The following is a 16,945-nucleotide window of genomic DNA, read 5'->3' on the forward strand; positions in this document are numbered from 1 at the left end:
GTGTCTACACTGAAACAACACTTAAATCAGAAGCACAGTAAAGACAAGATAAATCTTTGTTGCACATTTTCGTAAAACAGCTAGGAAGTCATAGAAATTTCTGGTGAAGATATCATCCGTCATAACTACTTCATTTTCATCCTACTTCTATATGTTGTAGCACACAACAATTTTCTATGTACAGACGACAATGGGGAATCGTTAGTACGTTTCGTAATGCCATTATTCCCTTTACTCGTATTTTTACATGCTGGCTTGTAACATAGAGAGACACCCCATTGAAGTTTTCATGATCTATGTAGGAAAAAGGATCGTTATCAAAACTTTCATACGTTACAAAGCAATTGCTAATTAGGTACTCGTGTCCTCTTAGGACAGACCTGCCCTTTAGGGTGCAAATACCTTCTCAAGTTCTGGGACCCGGGTACAGCGGAGCGCGAAACTGTTAAGGCGGGGGTGTCGAACTAGCGGCTCGCGAGCCGCAGTGGCTCCTTCTCCTCTTCGCCTGCTCCGTAGAGCCGCAGGAGAACGGCCCCCTCCACACCTACTTCACTCTGATGAATTTCTCCTCCGGGTGTGCCGCCCTCTGAACCTACCGGGTCTCGTGCAACGCCTGGAGAAAAATAAGTGGGGGAACTGGCTGACCGGGGACCCGACTCGTGCGGCTCTCGGAGTGCGGAAGTTCGACACTCCTGTGTTAAGGTGAAATCGGATGGCACGTGGATCGGTGAGCCGAGTCTCGTGCCAAGCTCGCCGATCCACGTGCCGTCAGATTTCACCTTTACGTTGCTAACCACAGCATGGGCAGCGGGAGATTACAAGACTCTGCGTGTGTCCATACTGGCTCGTACCACGAGTCTATATAGCTGGGATTCACGCGTATGGGCGTGTCACACACACTTTTGCAGTTGTCCTAAACCCACGCAACGGTTAGCAAGGTAACAGTTCCGCGCTCGTCTGTTGCCCAGGTCCCAGAACTTGAGTAAGTATTTGCACCCTAAAGGGCAGGCCTGTCTTAGGACGGCATAGTATTCAGTTTTATATTGTCCCGTTCTGATACGTGAAACAATTAATGCAAGTGACTCACAGATTTCTTCACAAAGCACCAATATATTTAATCAATTTTTTGCCTGTAGTTTTACCTTTCATATGTTAACGAATCTGTGAGCCACTGTACTCAGTGGTGGATTTAAGGAAGAAGGTTCCGAATTTGCTAAAAACGGGTTAAGAGTAGTAGTGCAGAACAAAAATATGATATTTAGATAAAATCATTTATTTTTAAAAACGGGCTCTGATTGAGCCTTCTGGACAGGGGCCAGACGGCAACTGCTCGTCGACCGCCTGTTAAATCCGCCACTGAATGTACTTCATGAAGCTATGGAGAATCGTTATACTCACACTGGTGAAACCGGCTAGCGAGAAAATGTAGATTTTCCCAGCTGTGAGATACAGTGTTTTGTACCCGTTTAAAATGCATATTAACAATGACTTTCTGTCATTGTTCTCCACGGCTGGCCAGTCGATTTCGTAGAATGCTTTACCCACTTTCTGAGACTAGACGTTAATCGTTCTGTTAATGCTGTGCATATCGTGGTCAAGAATGAATAAAATAAGGAATGAGGCGACGAGAAAATACATTTTCAATGTGCAAGCGTTATACAACTTTGAATAATTAGAGGATCATGTTCCCTAACAATTCGACCGAATAATTCAAATTGCATGAGATGAAAAACGATCACTGTGCCTTTAGTATCGAACACTGCGTAGTCAAAATTTTTACTGAAAACTTTTTGAAATTCTTATTTGCTGAAAACAACTTCAGCGTAATGCAGTCATTTACATAACTGATCGTCTAATTACCTATAACCAGGATCAAGTTGATAAACCGGCTTATAAAAAGCTTCTTTATGTAGCCCTGTATAAATACTTGCGGATGGGATTCGTTCCTCTACCGAAGAACTTATTAAATAAGTAAAATACCTCAAAAATCATTTCTTCCCCAATATAGCAGAATAAGAACAACCAGCCAACTTGAACAATGGCGTAAAAGAAGTAAATAATTACAGATCCTGTATCTGTGCCGACTTTCTGAAAAGTGTGAAGAAACATTGAAATAGGTAATGCTCTTCTTCCGTATTAATAATTCTGTACTTAAAAGAAAGCATGTACTTACGGCGAGCACAACGAACATAGCAAGGCCCAGCCTGCTGCAGCAGCCCAGAAGTTCTAGAAGAAGGATCACAGAAAGATTGTCGTTCAATTTTCCAAACGACCTGTGAAACGTAAATTTCTTAAAATGACCGTTGAATAATAAAAATAGCTGTACACAATATTTCTCATTATACATTATTATTTCTGTCCATAGGAACTCGGAACGGCTGATTATTATACCTACGTGCTGGCAATAGTACCTGCATCAGTTTTACATAGAAATATAAAGTGTTAATTAAACACTAATACGTACTCTATCAGCTCCAAATGCGCGACCACTCCCTGTTTGATGCCGATGTTGAAAGCTCGATGTGATTTCGTTGAGATATTTCGAATACGATAGGACAGGACCGATAATCTTCCGCAGAAGTGTAGGACAAGATTAATTATGAAGCTAACTTCTGTTGCATGTAACACGGCCACGCCCGGAGTCGGCAATTGATACAAATACAGTAGACTGTAAATTCGAGCGTCCGTGGTGTAGTCGAAAATAATGTGCGCCCGAAATGGCAGCTCATAAGACAAAGTACCATTAGCGTGACCTGCGTGAACATGCGAGACAGATCAGATAAATGAGAACAAGAAGAATAGGTAATAATTTCAATTTCTATACCGCGGGACTGAATAGAAAGATTCACGAAAATGAAGTAGGTTTCTAAGAAACAGATTCTGAATACGTAGCGCTCGAAGAGGAGGGCCTAGGACTTGTAGGGCGCAAAGAATTCAGTTCCAGACTGGTAAAACCGAAAGGAGGCAACTCTGAGCTCGTAAAACGCGAGATAATTGACACTGAGAGATTCTAAGATTTCCGGTACTGATTCCCGGACGGCACGGTTCATTTACTTTGGCTCTCGTGATCTACGATCGTGCATGAATTTTCTCGGGGTTCAAGCGATGAAGTTAGACGAAGCCAAGGGGAATACCAAACGGTCGACGAATACCTAGATGAACACGGAGTATCTTTAACAAAGGACGCATGTACATCGTGTAACCAGTACAGATTGTGATAATGATCGCGTATTTGCCAAAATGATAGCCCACGTTGTTGTGGTGGTGGTATAAACGTTTCTCCTGGTCCGCGAGCAAAGAAACATTCGCGATGTATCCTTTCATCCTGGTGATCACACTCCCCAACCCTTTGTTGCTTTCAAAGATAATCATAGCGACGAAAGTTGACGTCGTTAACGTAGTCTCCAACACGTTGAGCACCATCAGATCGAAGTTGTCCTTGTAATCATACAAATCCCAATATTGCATGATCGTGTGCAGGCCGAAGTATGTCATCGTCATCGCAAATCTCGCGCGCATATGTTGCTCTGGCCACGAACCACATAATGTAAGAATCCGTTTATAAAATTTCAGTGGATCTCTTATCTCGATATCGTCCTAAAACACGACCAACAGTTTCCATCGAGGAGGCAAGATAATGCAGGGTGCTCGGCAGTAGATAGTAGAGAATGAAGTGACTGATTCTACGTGGCAAAATAAGACGAAAATCAAGAGTAACGAAATTACGGCGGAGGCTTCGTGTCCTAGTTATTAATGCTTAAAAATTAGGAGGCGCCTGAAACATGGCAATTCGGCGATCAGCGGTTCGAATGGTGTAGGTCAGTGTACAGTCTCCGTTGAAAAACAATGATGCACTTGTCATTGTACAGGGTCATCCGTTAAAAGTGCAACCTACGCGCGCGCGAACAGACGAAAATGGCAACACCGCCTCACGGACGCATTCCACTACAACCATTCACCGGCCCGGCGTTCGCAGGCTTGCCAGCGACGGCTGGACAGCAGTGATGTCCGAGCTCCGAAAATTCTAGGATGCTCTCTTTCAAATCAATGTCGCAAAGAGCTGTGCGGAATTCCCCGGCCCAAGTAAGCGAGCCGCGCGCTCCGCTTTTATGATCGGTTTACCACTCGCACCTCAGATTACTGTAATGAGGTTTAAAGACAATATCGACTGGTCTCGTACCCGTTTTAATTGGGTTGACCGCGGTGCTATACCCCTGTTCATACACAAAAATTGTAGAAAAACATTCAAACACCGCCACAATCAAAGACAGGTCCTATTAGTTACACGATATTTTAAACACTAATAACTGAAGAATGACACATTCAACATAATTTTGTTACTCTTGATTTTCGCCTTATTCTGTCACGTAGAATTACTCATTTTATTATCTGCTCTCTGTTGCCAACAACATGTATGTGGCTGTAACATATAAAACGTATGTTTACAAGCCCCAACCGTATCATATGTAATTACCACTGTAATTAATACACATTAAAGTATCGTCGAGAATGAAGGGAATTTTATCTGAAATTCTCTGAGTCATTCACAATATTCTACATAAATGAAGTCGAAGGTTTGTAAAATGACCTTTCGCTGATACCGTTTCGACTTCAACGAAAAAACGGACGTTTCGTACGCTACAACCGCATGTAAACAAACACTCGTGTCACCTTCATCGCGCTCTATCTTCGGATTAATGGTAAGTCGAGAATGAACTTCGATCGCGTGATGGCGGCTAAAGTTCCAAAGCGACCCCCTAAGCGCATTAAGTATGCAGTCATTTGATATGAAAATTGCTACATAATTGAATTTCCGCTATCGTATTCGCAAAGGAAATGTGACAAATGTATGCGTGTACTTTCTTTTTAAGTCATTTGGTATTTTCCACGTTTCAGCACGAAATTGTCAATATTACGGTGACACTTTATCTTTTCTGTTTGCGGACCGCCGTACGTTTATCAATTATTTGTCTTAATGCTATGCCGCACTCCAAGTTTCAATTTTTCCTCAATATATCTGATTGCGTTCAATCGCTGCGTCTCAATTTGCGTGTATGGGTAAGAGTGAAATGAGAAAAGACTCGATTGCGTAATTTTTATTCAATAATCCAACCACTGTGGGATAGATTCTGTGTTTATTTCCACGACGAAAATTGCTAAATTACATGGTACTGCTTCGTAAGAATACCGCGCGGTCATTTGCAGAATGTGAACTAATGGTGGCTTAGGTAAGCGGAGAATTATTCTTGTTTTTAACTTTTTTATTCTCGTGAATTCAACTCCCAAGATTCTTCTTCTTTTTTTTTTTACACGCAGGTGTATCGTTTCCCAACGTTCTTCGCCCAATATCATTGCAATATCTTCAGTTATCATTTTCATGCCATTCGGGGTGTTTCGTGCAGTCGTAATATTGTAACAGCTGCCGGGACATTCATTCTTCAATTGTTCGCAGTGTTTTGCATCCGTTACAAGAGGATTGGGTGCTTTAATTTGAATCATGAGTGGTGTATGTATTCAGGTGTTAAAATGACACTACATTTAGCGCATGGAATTAAATAAATTTCTTTAATTATAAGTGTGGAGTCGACCGAGGCGAATCGGGTCACTTTGTCTTTGATGGTAAAAAAAATAATAGTCAGACCTATTGCAGGTATGTCCGTGACATTCGAGACACTCTCGGTCACTCGGTACGCGGTACATGTTAGCAGGGTGTATTGAAAGAACCGAACATGCGAGTGTGACCTGGGTGGAGTGCGGTAAAGTTGGAGGGCCTTGGCACTATAGTCTGATTTTCGAGAGTTGGGACCTGAGGCGGGTCCCTCGGACGGAGCGTGGGTTAAGGAGGAACCAATGGTACGCTACGGATTGCGTGCAGCGTTGCCACTATTGGTTGCTCCTTAACCACGCTCCCTCCGAGGGATCCGCCTCAGGTCTCAACTCTCGAAAATCAGACTATAGCTCGTGTGCAAAATCTCAGCTTGATCCGAAGATTCGAAATTTTTGTTGAAGAGGACGAAATGCAGGAGTTGTCACATGGACTCTTCGAGGCTACAAATGAAGAAAGTAGGTAGTTCGTTTTGGTCATCCACGTTCATCTATAGTCTTTTGAATATACCGTTTTGATGCCGAAGGAGGTATACTTCTACACCAAGGTGATGCGACGGCAAATGCTCTAGGTTGTCGAAGTTGCAAAGAAGGCGAGGAAAACAGTTGACAAAGATAACACAGCCACGCAACAGAGAAACGGATACCAGTGCAGAATGTTGCCTTTCTTTAGTGTTTTACGGGAACCACGAATCATCTCGACGGTAGTCCAACTCTAGCAACACTAAAGGTATACAATTTTTAAGTAAATTTTTTTTATATTTCTGAGTTGTATTTTATTATTCGAAAGTGAGCCACAAAGTTTGTTGCATATTCTATTACATAAAGAAAGTTTGGTGCTTACCGGTGTATACTTACCTATGCTACTAATACGTAATTTACTGTGTATGAAGAATAAATGCTAAACACATTGTGATTGTAACAGATTCTCATTTATTCAGTATCATAAGTTTCTTCAGTGTCAATGCCGAAACAACAATTAAATAGACGCAGAGTAAAAGCAGGATAAATCTATTTTACACAATTTCATAAATCAGCTAGGGAGTCATACAAATTTCAGGCCACGATACCTTCCGCGCACAAGTACTTCATTTTCATTCTATTTTTATATGTTAGATCAGGGTTGACTAGCTGGTGGCTCGCGAGCCACCGGGGGCACCTCCGCCAGCTCCGCCTTGCTGCTAGGGCTGGGACTATTCGAATAATTTAATATTCGAATATTTTACAAGCAGTCGAATGTTACGAATAAACTTAGAATATTTCAATATTCGAATGTTATTATTCGAATACTAATTACATAAACGACAATCTGTAACCGGAATCATTGGTACAATTTGTAATGGCATTATTCCCTTTACTCGTATCGTTACATGCTGGCTTGTAACATAGAGAGACAACCCATTGAAGTTTTTATGATCTACGTAGGGGAAAAAAGATCGTTATTAAAGCTTTCGTATGTTACAATAAAGCAATTAGTATCAGGGCGAAATAGTGTTAATTTTTATAATGTCCCATTTTGATACGTGAAAGAATTAATGCAAGTAACTCACAGATGTTTTCGAAGGCGATACTTCCGAAAACCGGTCAAACCCGATTGGGCTGAAATTTTGAAAATAAATAATTTTGCATAAAAATAACGTTTGCGAGAAGGATTTTTGGCGACTCGACTTTTTTTTACAATTTCGATGTCGTTCCCTTACCTAACAGTTATTCAATGCATTCTTTTTATTATTCTCCTGTATATACACATTTAATGTCATGCTCTGAAGGCGCAGTTTTAACTGAATTTTGCATCCTAACTTTGTAACAGGAGAACATGCCGTCGAAAGAGATGGCACAAAGTAACGTCTTCGGAGAGACAATCGAGGATGCCTTCGAAGCTGAAATTCAGGGTACCTCCTTTCGCTTCGTGTTCTCCTTATACCTGGGCCAAAATCTGGCAAAAATTTTGAGAACGCCCAAAAATTCGGCTATGTACTAGGAGAACATGATGTCGAAAGAGGTGGCACTAAGTAACGTCTTCGGAGAGAGAATCGAGGATGCCTTCGAAGCTGAAATTCAGAATACCTCTTTTCGCTTCATGTTCTCCTGATACCTGGGCCAAAATCTGGCAAAAATTTTCAGAATGCACAAAATTGGGCTTTGTAACAGGAGAACATGATGTCGAAAGAGGTGGCACTAAGTAACGTCTTCGGAGAGACAATCGAGGATGCCTTCGAAGCTGAAATTCAGAATACCTCTTTTCGCTTCATGTTCTCCTGATACCTGGGCCAAAATCTGGCAAAAATTTTCAGAATGCACAAAATTGGGCTTTGTAACAGGAGAACATGATGTCGAAAGAGGTGGCACTAAGTAACGTCTTCGGAGAGAGAATCGAAGCTGCCTTCGAAGCTGAAATTCAGAATACCTCTTTTCGCTTCATGTTCTCCTGATACCTGGGCCAAAATCTGGCAAAAATTTTCAGAATGCACAAAATTGGGCTTTGTAACAGGAGAACATGCCGTCGAAAGAGATGGCACAAAGTAACGTCTTCGGAGAGACAATCGAGGATGCCTTCGAAGCTGAAATTCAGGGTACCTCCTTTCGCTTCGTGTTCTCCTTATACCTGGGCCAAAATCTGGCAAAAATTTTGAGAACGCCCAAAAATTCGGCTATGTACTAGGAGAACATGATGTCGAAAGAGGTGGCACTAAGTAACGTCTTCGGAGAGAGAATCGAGGATGCCTTCTAAGCTGAAATTCAGAATACCTCTTTTCGCTTCATGTTCTCCTGATACCTGGGCCAAAATCTGGCAAAAATTTTCAGAATGCACAAAATTGGGCTTTGTAACAGGAGAACATGATGTCGAAAGAGGTGGCACTAAGTAACGTCTTCGGAGAGAGAATCGAAGCTGCCTTCGAAGCTGAAATTCAGAATACCTCTTTTCGCTTCATGTTCTCCTGATACCTGGGCCAAAATCTGGCAAAAATTTTCAGAATGCACAAAATTGGGCTTTGTAACAGGAGAACATGATGTCGAAAGAGGTGGCACTAAGTAACGTCTCCGGAGAGCAAATCAAAGAGCGAGAAGTGGCGCAGATGTTTCGAGACAGTGACTGTTTAACGAAGAGACGCAGAATTTTCGAACGCCTCTTGAAAGGCCTGGGTTTGACTGGTTTTCGGAGGTACAGCCTTTTCGAATACCACCAATTCATTCTATCAAATATTTGCTTGCAGTTTTACTTGTCATATATTCACGAATTTATGAGCCACTGTACTTCGGAAAGCTATCGAAAATCGTTAGATATACTCACACTGGTGAAACCGAATAGCGAGAAAGTGTAGACTTTCCCAGCTGTGAGATACAGCGTTTTGTAACCGTTTAAAATGCATATTAACAATGACTTTCTATCATTGTTTCCCACGGCTGGCCAGTCGATTTCGTAGAACGCATCACCCACTTTCTGGGACTAGACGTTAATCGTTCTGTTAATACTGCGCTAATATCGTGGTCAAGGATGAATAAAATAAGGAACGAGGAAACAAGAAAATACATTTTCAATGGACAATCTGTATACAACTTTGAACAATCAGGGGATCATGTTCCAAGGGTCGTTACTGGGCCGAATAATTCAAATTGCATGGGATGAAAAACGATCGAACGTTCTTTAGTGTCGAACACTGAGTAGCTTTTTTACTTTTGAACATTTTGAAATTCCTATTTGCTAAAAACTTTGATGCCCTCATTTAAACAACTGGCCGTCTAATTATATCCAGGGTCAAGTTGATTAACCAGCTTATAAAAAGCTCCTTTATCGTTGCTCTAAGTCTAACAAGAGACATTGTATAAATCACATACCTCAAAAATTGCTTGTTCGCCAATATAGCAGTACAAGAACAACCAGCCAACTTGAACAAAACTGTAAAGCGAGAAATTAATTGCAGCTGCTAAATCTGTGCCGACTTTCTGGAAAGTGTGAAGAAACATTGAAATAAGTAAAGCAGTGATATTATCACCGTCGTGAATTCCTTTCTTTTGTATTGATAACTCTATACCTAAAAAGAAGTACCTATCTACTTACGATGAGCACAACGAACATAGCAAGGCCCAGTCTGCTGCAGCAGCCCAGAAGTTCTAGGAGAAGGATCACAGAAAGAGTGTCGTTCAAACCTTGTACCGACCTGTGAAACGTACATTTCTTGAAATGACCATTAAAAAATACAAATAGTGTAAAGTTTTCCACGGTATATCTGATTATAAATTGCCACGTGTGATATGAGAGCGCTCTTCTACGCAAAGGAACTTGAAACGGCTGATTATATTATGCATGTTGGTGATAGTATCAGTTTTACATAGAAATAAAAATGTTACTTAAACACTGATACGTACTGTACCAGCTCCAAATGCATGACCACTGCCTTTTGGATGCCGTCGTTGAAAGCTCGATGTGATTCCGTTGAGATATTTCGAATACGATGGGAGAGCACCGATAATCTTCCGCAAAAATGTAGGACGAGATTAACTATGAAGCTAGCCTCTGTTGCATGGTAGACTGCTACGCACGTAACAGGAAATTGATACAAATACAGTAGACTGTAAATTCGAGCGTCCGTGGTGTAGTCGAAAATAATGTGCGCCCGAAATGGTAGCTCATAAGACAAAGTACTATTAGCGTGACCTGTGTAAACATGCGAGACAGATCAGATCAATGAGAACAAGAAGAATAGGTAATAATTTCAATTTTTATACCGCAGGACTGAATAGAAAGATTCAAGAAAATCAAGTAGGATTCTAAGAAAGAGATTCTGAATACGTAGCGCTCGAAGAGGAGGGCCCAGGACTTGTAGGACGCAAAGATTTCAGCTCCAGATTTTTAGAACCGAAAGAAGGCAACCCTGGCTTGTAAAACGCGAGATAATTGACACTGAGAGATTCTAAGATTCCCGGTACTGATCATCGTAAGTAGTATAGTATAGAGAGTTCTGATACACGTTCAGAGTGGTACGATAGACGCTCGATACACGTTCAGAGTGGTACTGGCGCCATACATGTATTGAACGTCTATCGTACCACTTTGAACGTGTATTGAACGTCTGTCGTACCACTCTGAATGTGTATTGAATGCAAACCTCAAATTTGGGTTAGAACTCTGTTTACTATTATACTATCGTATCATCCAGTATAAATTTGAGAATCGCGTCATCGTGTCTCGTAAGTCCAAGTCAATGTATAAGGGATAAAGCTAGCCAAAGCCAAGGGGAATACCAAATGGTCGACGAATACCTTGATGGTCACGGAGCACTTTTATCAAAGGACGCACGTACATCAGATAAGCAGTAGTGCTTGTGGCAATGATCGCGTATTTGCCAAAAAGATAGGCCACGTTGTTGTGTCCATGATACAAGAGTTTCTCCTCGTCCCCGAGCAACGAAACATCCGCGATGTACCCTTTCATCCCGATGACCACGCTCTCCAACCGTTTGTTACTTTGCAAGATAATCAAGGCGACGTAAGTTGCCGATGTTAACGTAGTCTCCAACACATTCAGCACCATCAGATCGAAGTTATCCATGCAATCATACAAATCCCAATATTGCATGACCGTGTGCAGGCTCAAGTACATAATCGCCATCACGAATCTTGCGCGCATATGTTGCGCTGGCCACGAGCCACATAATGTAAAAATCCGTTCGTACAATATGAGTGGATCTTTTATCTCGACATCGCCCTAAAACACGACCAACAACTTCCATCGAGGAGGCAGGATAATAGAGGGTGCTCGGAAGTGTAAATAGTAGAGAATGGAATGGCTTATTCTACGTGGCAAAATAAGACGAAAATAAAGAGTAACGAAACTGCGTTGGAGGCTTCGTTTCCTAGTTATTATTAATGCTTAAAATTCGGATCAGGAACGCCTGAAGCATGGCAACTCCTTCAGGGGTCAATTACACCCCCTTATAGTGAACTTGGGCAGCAAACAAAAATTGCGTTGTAATTAGGGGGAGATTCCCTACATATTCTCGAAGTTTCAGGCTTTCTGACCCGAGTTTTTAAACATTAATAACTGAAGAATTTACCAGAAGACACATTTACCACATTTTTGTTACTCTTGATTTTCGCCTTATTCTGTCACGTAGAATTACGTATTTTATTATCTACTCTCTGTTGCCAACACCGTATATGGTTGTAACATATAAAACGTATGTTTGCAAGCCCAACCGTACCATATGTGATTACCACTGTAATTAATACACTTTAAAGTATCGTCGAGAATGAACTGAATTTTATCTGAAATTCTCTGAGTCATTCACAATATTCTACATAAATGAAGTCGAAGGTTTGTAAAATGACCTTTCGCTGATACCGTTTCGACTTCAACGAAAAAACGGACGTTTCGTACGCTACAACCGCATGTAAACAATCACTCGTGTCACCTTCATCGCGCTCTATCTTCGGATTAATGGTAAGTCGAGAATGAACTTCGATCGCGTGATGGCGGCTGAACTTCCAAAGCGACCCCCTAAGCACATTAAGTATGCAGTCATTTGATATGAAAATTGCTACATAAGTAAAACTCGGCTATTGTCTTCGCGAAGGAAATGTAACAAATGTATCTGTGTACTTTTTTTTTTAAGTCATTTGGCATTTTCCTCGTTTCAGCACGAAATTGTCAATATTACGGTGCCACTTTATCTTTTCTATATGCGGACCGCCGTAGGTTTATCAATTATTTGTCCTAATGCTCTGCTGCACTGCAAGTTGCAATTTTACCTCAATGTATCTGATTGCGTTCAATCGCTGCGTCTCAATTTGCGTGTATGGGTAAGAGTGAAATGAGAGAAGACTCGATTGCGTAATTTTTATTCAATAATCCAACCACTGTGGGATAGATTCTGTGTTTATTTCCACGACGAAAATTGCTAAATTACATGGTACTGCTTCGTAAGAATACCGCGCGGTCATTTGCAGAATGTGAACTAATGGTGGCTTAGGTAAGTCGAGAATTATTCTTGTTTTTAACTTTTTTATTCTCGTGAATTCAACTCCCAAGATTCTTCTTTTTTTACACACAGGTGTATCGTTTCCCAACGTTCTTCGCCCAATGTCTTTGCAATATCTTCAGTTATCATTTTCATACCATTCGAGGTGTTTTGTGCAGTCGTAGTAGGATTATAGCTGCCGTGACATTAATACTGGAATTTTTCGCCGTGTTTTGCGTCAGTTACAATACGATCGGGTGTTTTAATTTTACTTACGTCTGTTATATGTCTACAAGAGGTAACGCCTTGGCCTACAACATCGAGTGAGACTCGTGGTCTCTCGATCGGGCCTAACGATAAGATGGAAAGCACGAGCGAGACTCGTGGTACGTCGATCGGGCGAAACGTAAACACCAAGGGTCAGGCTCGAGGTTAGTAGACACTACGACTCAACTTTTCGCCGATGTCTTTGCATCTCAGTTATTCCTGGCCGCAGGCACATGTATTTACTTTGTTGCAACTGCGTAACGTGTGCGATTGACAACTTCGGACGCTGAGCCGAACCGTGAAATGACTCGACGCGTGGCTCACAGGTGGTGCTGATTTGGTGCCGGCGGTCGGAATTTAAACGATAGGCCATTCTTTCAATATATTTGCATAAAAGGCCTTTACAGTGTTACAATAAAGTATAAGGTATATAAAGTCACTATTTTCTTGTGATTACTATCAAGGTTTCCATCATTCCGTCGAAATATTCCGAAGTTAAAACCTGTAAGAAGAAAAATATTTTTAGTAACTTGACTTGTCTATTATTTAAAATGGGAGAAACGTTACAACATTTTGTCACGTATGAAAATATATTAGTAAAGGGAATAATTTTATTGTGCAACATGTTGATTGAAATTAGTCGTTTTAGATTTTATGTTTCCGGTAAGATTTAATATTAATTCCTACCACTCGTAGCACTGTAATCTTATTTTAGAATCAGTCGGTAACGTTGGGTGCGACACGAGAAGCGGCCAATTCAGCAACTACCTACTCTGAAATCTGTTGAAATGCTGTGCGTGTGTGCGTGCTTGTATATGTGTGACATGTTTAGAGTTTAGAGTGTGCCAATGCGATGTAACTAATCTCACATACTGTAACTAGAGCGATTATTAATCGTATATATTTCTGCTTTACAGGTAAGGAATTTTTACATAGAAGACGTTAAACCGGCTGCATTTTCGACTAGGTTCATCGATATGAAATTTGCACAAGATACTGCTTCAGCCGAACCCAGACCTAACCCAGACCTTTTTTTTTTTTTTTTACGTGGAGAAATCCCTAACGGATACCCCTAACCCTCCCCTAACCCAGACCTAATCCAGTTACACTTCTAACATTTCATTGTATTGCATTTCACTTATTTGAATAAATTGCAGTTAAGTGGTAAAAGAGTTTTTTTATTTAACGAGCACTACTTACTCCTTCCTATTCCAAATCACATATAAAAGATATGCTAAAAAGAACACCTAAAAAGATCCTTCCACGCAGAGTGGTTTTAAAAATCTTCGCATTAAAGCACTACTTTAAATATCCCATTCACTACTCTCAAACTCTATCGACATTCGTTCAAGGCTTCTACTTCTCTTCAGAGACATTACTTTGCGCTACCTCTTTCCACGTCATGTTATCCTGTTACGAAGCCTGATTTTAGAGATATCTGAAAATTTTCGCCAGATTTTGGCCCAGGTATCAGGAGAACATGAAGCGAAAAGAGGTATTCTGAATTTCAGCTTCGAAGGCATCCTCGATTCTCTCTCCGAAGACGTTACTTAGTGCCACCTCTTTCGACGTCATGTTATCCTGTTACGAAGCCTGATTTTAGAGATATCTGAAAATTTTCGCCAGATTTTGGCCCAGGTATCAGGAGAACATGAAGCGAAAAGAGGTATTCTGAATTTCAGCTTCGAAGGCATCCTCGATTCTCTCTCCGAAGACGTTACTTAGTGCCACCTCTTTCGACGGCATGTTCTCCTGTTACAAAGCCCAATTTTGAGCATTCTGAAAATTTTTGCCAGATTTTGGCCCAGGTATCAGGAGAACATGAAGCGAAAAGAGGTATTCTGAATTTCAGCTTCGAAGGCATCCTCGATTCTCTCTCCGAAGACGTTACTTAGTGCCACCTCTTTCGACGGCATGTTCTCCTGTTACAAAGCCCAATTTTGAGCATTCTGAAAATTTTTGCCAGATTTTGGCCCAGGTATCAGGAGAACATGAAGCGAAAAGAGGTATTCTGAATTTCAGCTTCGAAGGCATCCTCGATTCTCTCTCCGAAGACGTTACTTAGTGCCACCTCTTTCGACGGCATGTTCTCCTGTTACAAAGCCCAATTTTGAGCATTCTGAAAATTTTTGCCAGATTTTGGCCCAGGTATCAGGAGAACATGAAGCGAAAAGAGGTATTCTGAATTTCAGCTTCGAAGGCATCCTCGATTCTCTCTCCGAAGACGTTACTTAGTGCCACCTCTTTCGACGGCATGTTCTCCTGTTACAAAGCCCAATTTTGTGCATTCTGAAAATTTTTGCCAGATTTTGGCCCAGGTATCAGGAGAACATGAAGCGAAAAGAGGTATTCTGAATTTCAGCTTCGAAGGCATCCTCGATTCTCTCTCCGAAGACGTTACTTAGTGCCACCTCTTTCGACGGCATGTTCTCCTGTTACAAAGCCCAATTTTGAGCATTCTGAAAATTTTTGCCAGATTTTGGCCCAGGTATCAGGAGAACATGAAGCGAAAAGAGGTATTCTGAATTTCAGCTTCGAAGGCATCCTCGATTCTCTCTCCGAAGACGTTACTTAGTGCCACCTCTTTCGACGGCATGTTCTCCTGTTACAAAGCCCAATTTTGTGCATTCTGAAAATTTTTGCCAGATTTTGGCCCAGGTATCAGGAGAACATGAAGCGAAAAGAGGTATTCTGAATTTCAGCTTCGAAGGCATCCTCGATTCTCTCTCCGAAGACGTTACTTAGTGCCACCTCTTTCGACGGCATGTTCTCCTGTTACAAAGCCCAATTTTGAGCATTCTGAAAATTTTTGCCAGATTTTGGCCCAGGTATCAGGAGAACATGAAGCGAAAAGAGGTATTCTGAATTTCAGCTTCGAAGGCATTCTCGATTCTCTCTCCGAAGACGTTACTTAGTGCCACCTCTTTCGACGGCATGTTCTCCTGTTACAAAGCCCAATTTTGTGCATTCTGAAAATTTTTGCCAGATTTTGGCCCAGGTATCAGGAGAGCATGAAGCGAAAAGAGGTATTCTGAATTTCAGTTTCAAAGGCGTCACCTTTAAAGTTGCGAATCGAAGCTGCAAAGGTTTGGAATTTGGATAGGAATATGTAAAAGGTATTTCTAAATAATAATACAGTTCTTTTCAAGTTTTTCCCACTTTATTTGCAGAAAAGGCTTTTACAGTGTTACAATAAATTAATATAAGTATGTAGAAATGAATGCTGATTAATATTGTATTATTATTAAGTATAAAATATATAATTTCACTTCATTTTATGTATAAAATCACTATCAGCTTTCCATCATTTGTCTCACGTAAAGTTCCTCAATCCTGTCTACCGAGAAATGTTCCCAAGGTTAATCTGTAACAAGAAGAAAATATTTTTAGCAATCTGATTTGTCTATTATAGAAAATACAACAAGTAGATTTGTCTATTATAGAAAATACAACTAATTTCAGGCAAAACATATAAAGAATATAATTATCTTCCTAATTTAAGACAATTCCCCTTTATTTCATGTAAAATACATCTCAACGCTGTACAATTCTACTAACATATCATGTCTGAAAATGCATACAATCATGCTTTTATTGTGGCTTGTATATCCAGCTATCGCTTCAGTTTTGCTATGAATCCACGTTGGCAGTCCTCCCGAGTAGGCGCCATCTCGTATCTACTACCTCAACTAAGTTTGTCACGTGACTTGCTATGTATTATCGCCAATATGGCGGAACTCTGATTTGGGAATGTAGTCACGATTTTTCGTTTTTCGTTCTTATATGAGCAGATTTTGGTCTGGGAGAGGTCTCATTCGAAAGAAGAAGATTCAATGCGGAGTGCTCTGCTCACCGTTTGAGTCACAAAACTCTTTTAGTGACCTAAAAATGCTTGGATTCTGCGGGTATATTTTGTCGACTTTTGCTTTACTTCGGACACTGATATTATTACATATCAACACAATCTCGTTGAACCATGAGCAGAGCGCTCCGCATTGAACCTTCCTCTTTCGAATGAGATCTCGCCCAGACCCAAATCTGCTCATATAAGGACGAAAAACGAAAAATCCCGAACCCATGTTTCGGGCCAGATTGTGTCGGTATACAGCGCGCTG

At 41.0% G+C, this 16,945-nt stretch overlaps 2 protein-coding genes and 2 long non-coding RNA genes across 4 annotated transcripts; 1 reads left to right on the forward strand and 3 right to left on the reverse strand.

Annotated features, from left to right (window-relative positions):
- Positions 1–1,054: 1,054 nt before the first annotated feature.
- Positions 1,055–3,528, reverse strand: LOC143367271 (uncharacterized). Its single transcript, XM_076808907.1, has 5 exons — positions 3,153–3,528; positions 2,465–2,777; positions 2,174–2,273; positions 1,915–2,088; positions 1,055–1,554 (listed from the first exon to the last, which is right to left on the reverse strand). The coding sequence occupies exons 1-5, from the start codon at positions 3,517–3,519 to the stop codon at positions 1,345–1,347; spliced, it is 1,164 nt and encodes a 387-aa protein (XP_076665022.1). The 5' UTR covers positions 3,520–3,528; the 3' UTR covers positions 1,055–1,344.
- Positions 3,529–6,907: 3,379 nt separating this feature from the next.
- Positions 6,908–11,215, reverse strand: LOC143367273 (odorant receptor 43a-like). Its single transcript, XM_076808908.1, has 6 exons — positions 10,867–11,215; positions 9,973–10,261; positions 9,665–9,764; positions 9,442–9,549; positions 8,897–9,052; positions 6,908–7,021 (listed from the first exon to the last, which is right to left on the reverse strand). Exons 1-6 carry the CDS (start codon positions 11,213–11,215, stop codon positions 6,971–6,973), a joined length of 1,053 nt encoding a protein of 350 aa, XP_076665023.1. The 3' UTR covers positions 6,908–6,970.
- Positions 11,216–12,446: 1,231 nt separating this feature from the next.
- On the forward strand, positions 12,447–14,286 carry LOC143366786 (uncharacterized). The gene is made up of 3 exons (XR_013084815.1): positions 12,447–12,575; positions 12,860–12,994; positions 13,748–14,286. It is a non-coding gene; the product is annotated as an uncharacterized LOC143366786 (long non-coding RNA).
- Positions 14,287–15,968: 1,682 nt separating this feature from the next.
- Positions 15,969–16,475, reverse strand: LOC143366666 (uncharacterized). The gene is made up of 2 exons (XR_013084788.1): positions 16,389–16,475; positions 15,969–16,194 (listed from the first exon to the last, which is right to left on the reverse strand). It is a non-coding gene; the product is annotated as an uncharacterized LOC143366666 (long non-coding RNA).
- Between the last annotated feature and the right edge of the window lie 470 nt (positions 16,476–16,945).

Source organism: Andrena cerasifolii, chromosome 3 (assembly GCF_050908995.1).
Source record: "Andrena cerasifolii isolate SP2316 chromosome 3, iyAndCera1_principal, whole genome shotgun sequence".
In the NCBI taxonomy this organism is placed as follows: Eukaryota; Metazoa; Arthropoda; class Insecta; order Hymenoptera; family Andrenidae; genus Andrena; species Andrena cerasifolii.

Bases quoted from the DNA above. Each gene is read 5' to 3' on its own strand.
- LOC143367271 (XM_076808907.1), bottom strand. From the start codon at position 3,519: ATGCGCGCGAGATTTGCGATGACGATGACATACTTCGGCCTGCACACG. The intron at 2,778-3,152 runs GTATTCGTCGAC...TCTCATTTATCT, and splicing joins GATACTCCGTGTTCATCTAG to GATCTGTCTCGCATGTTCAC. The intron at 2,089-2,173 runs GTAAGTACATGC...CACACTTTTCAG, and splicing joins CTATGTTCGTTGTGCTCGCC to AAAGTCGGCACAGATACAGG.
- LOC143367273 (XM_076808908.1), bottom strand. From the start codon at position 11,215: ATGGCGATTATGTACTTGAGCCTGCACACGGTCATGCAATATTGGGAT. The intron at 9,765-9,972 runs GTACGTATCAGT...TACGTTTCACAG, and splicing joins ATGCATTTGGAGCTGGTACA to GTCGGTACAAGGTTTGAACG. The intron at 9,053-9,441 runs GTATGTGATTTA...ATTAACGTCTAG, and splicing joins GCGAACAAGCAATTTTTGAG to TCCCAGAAAGTGGGTGATGC.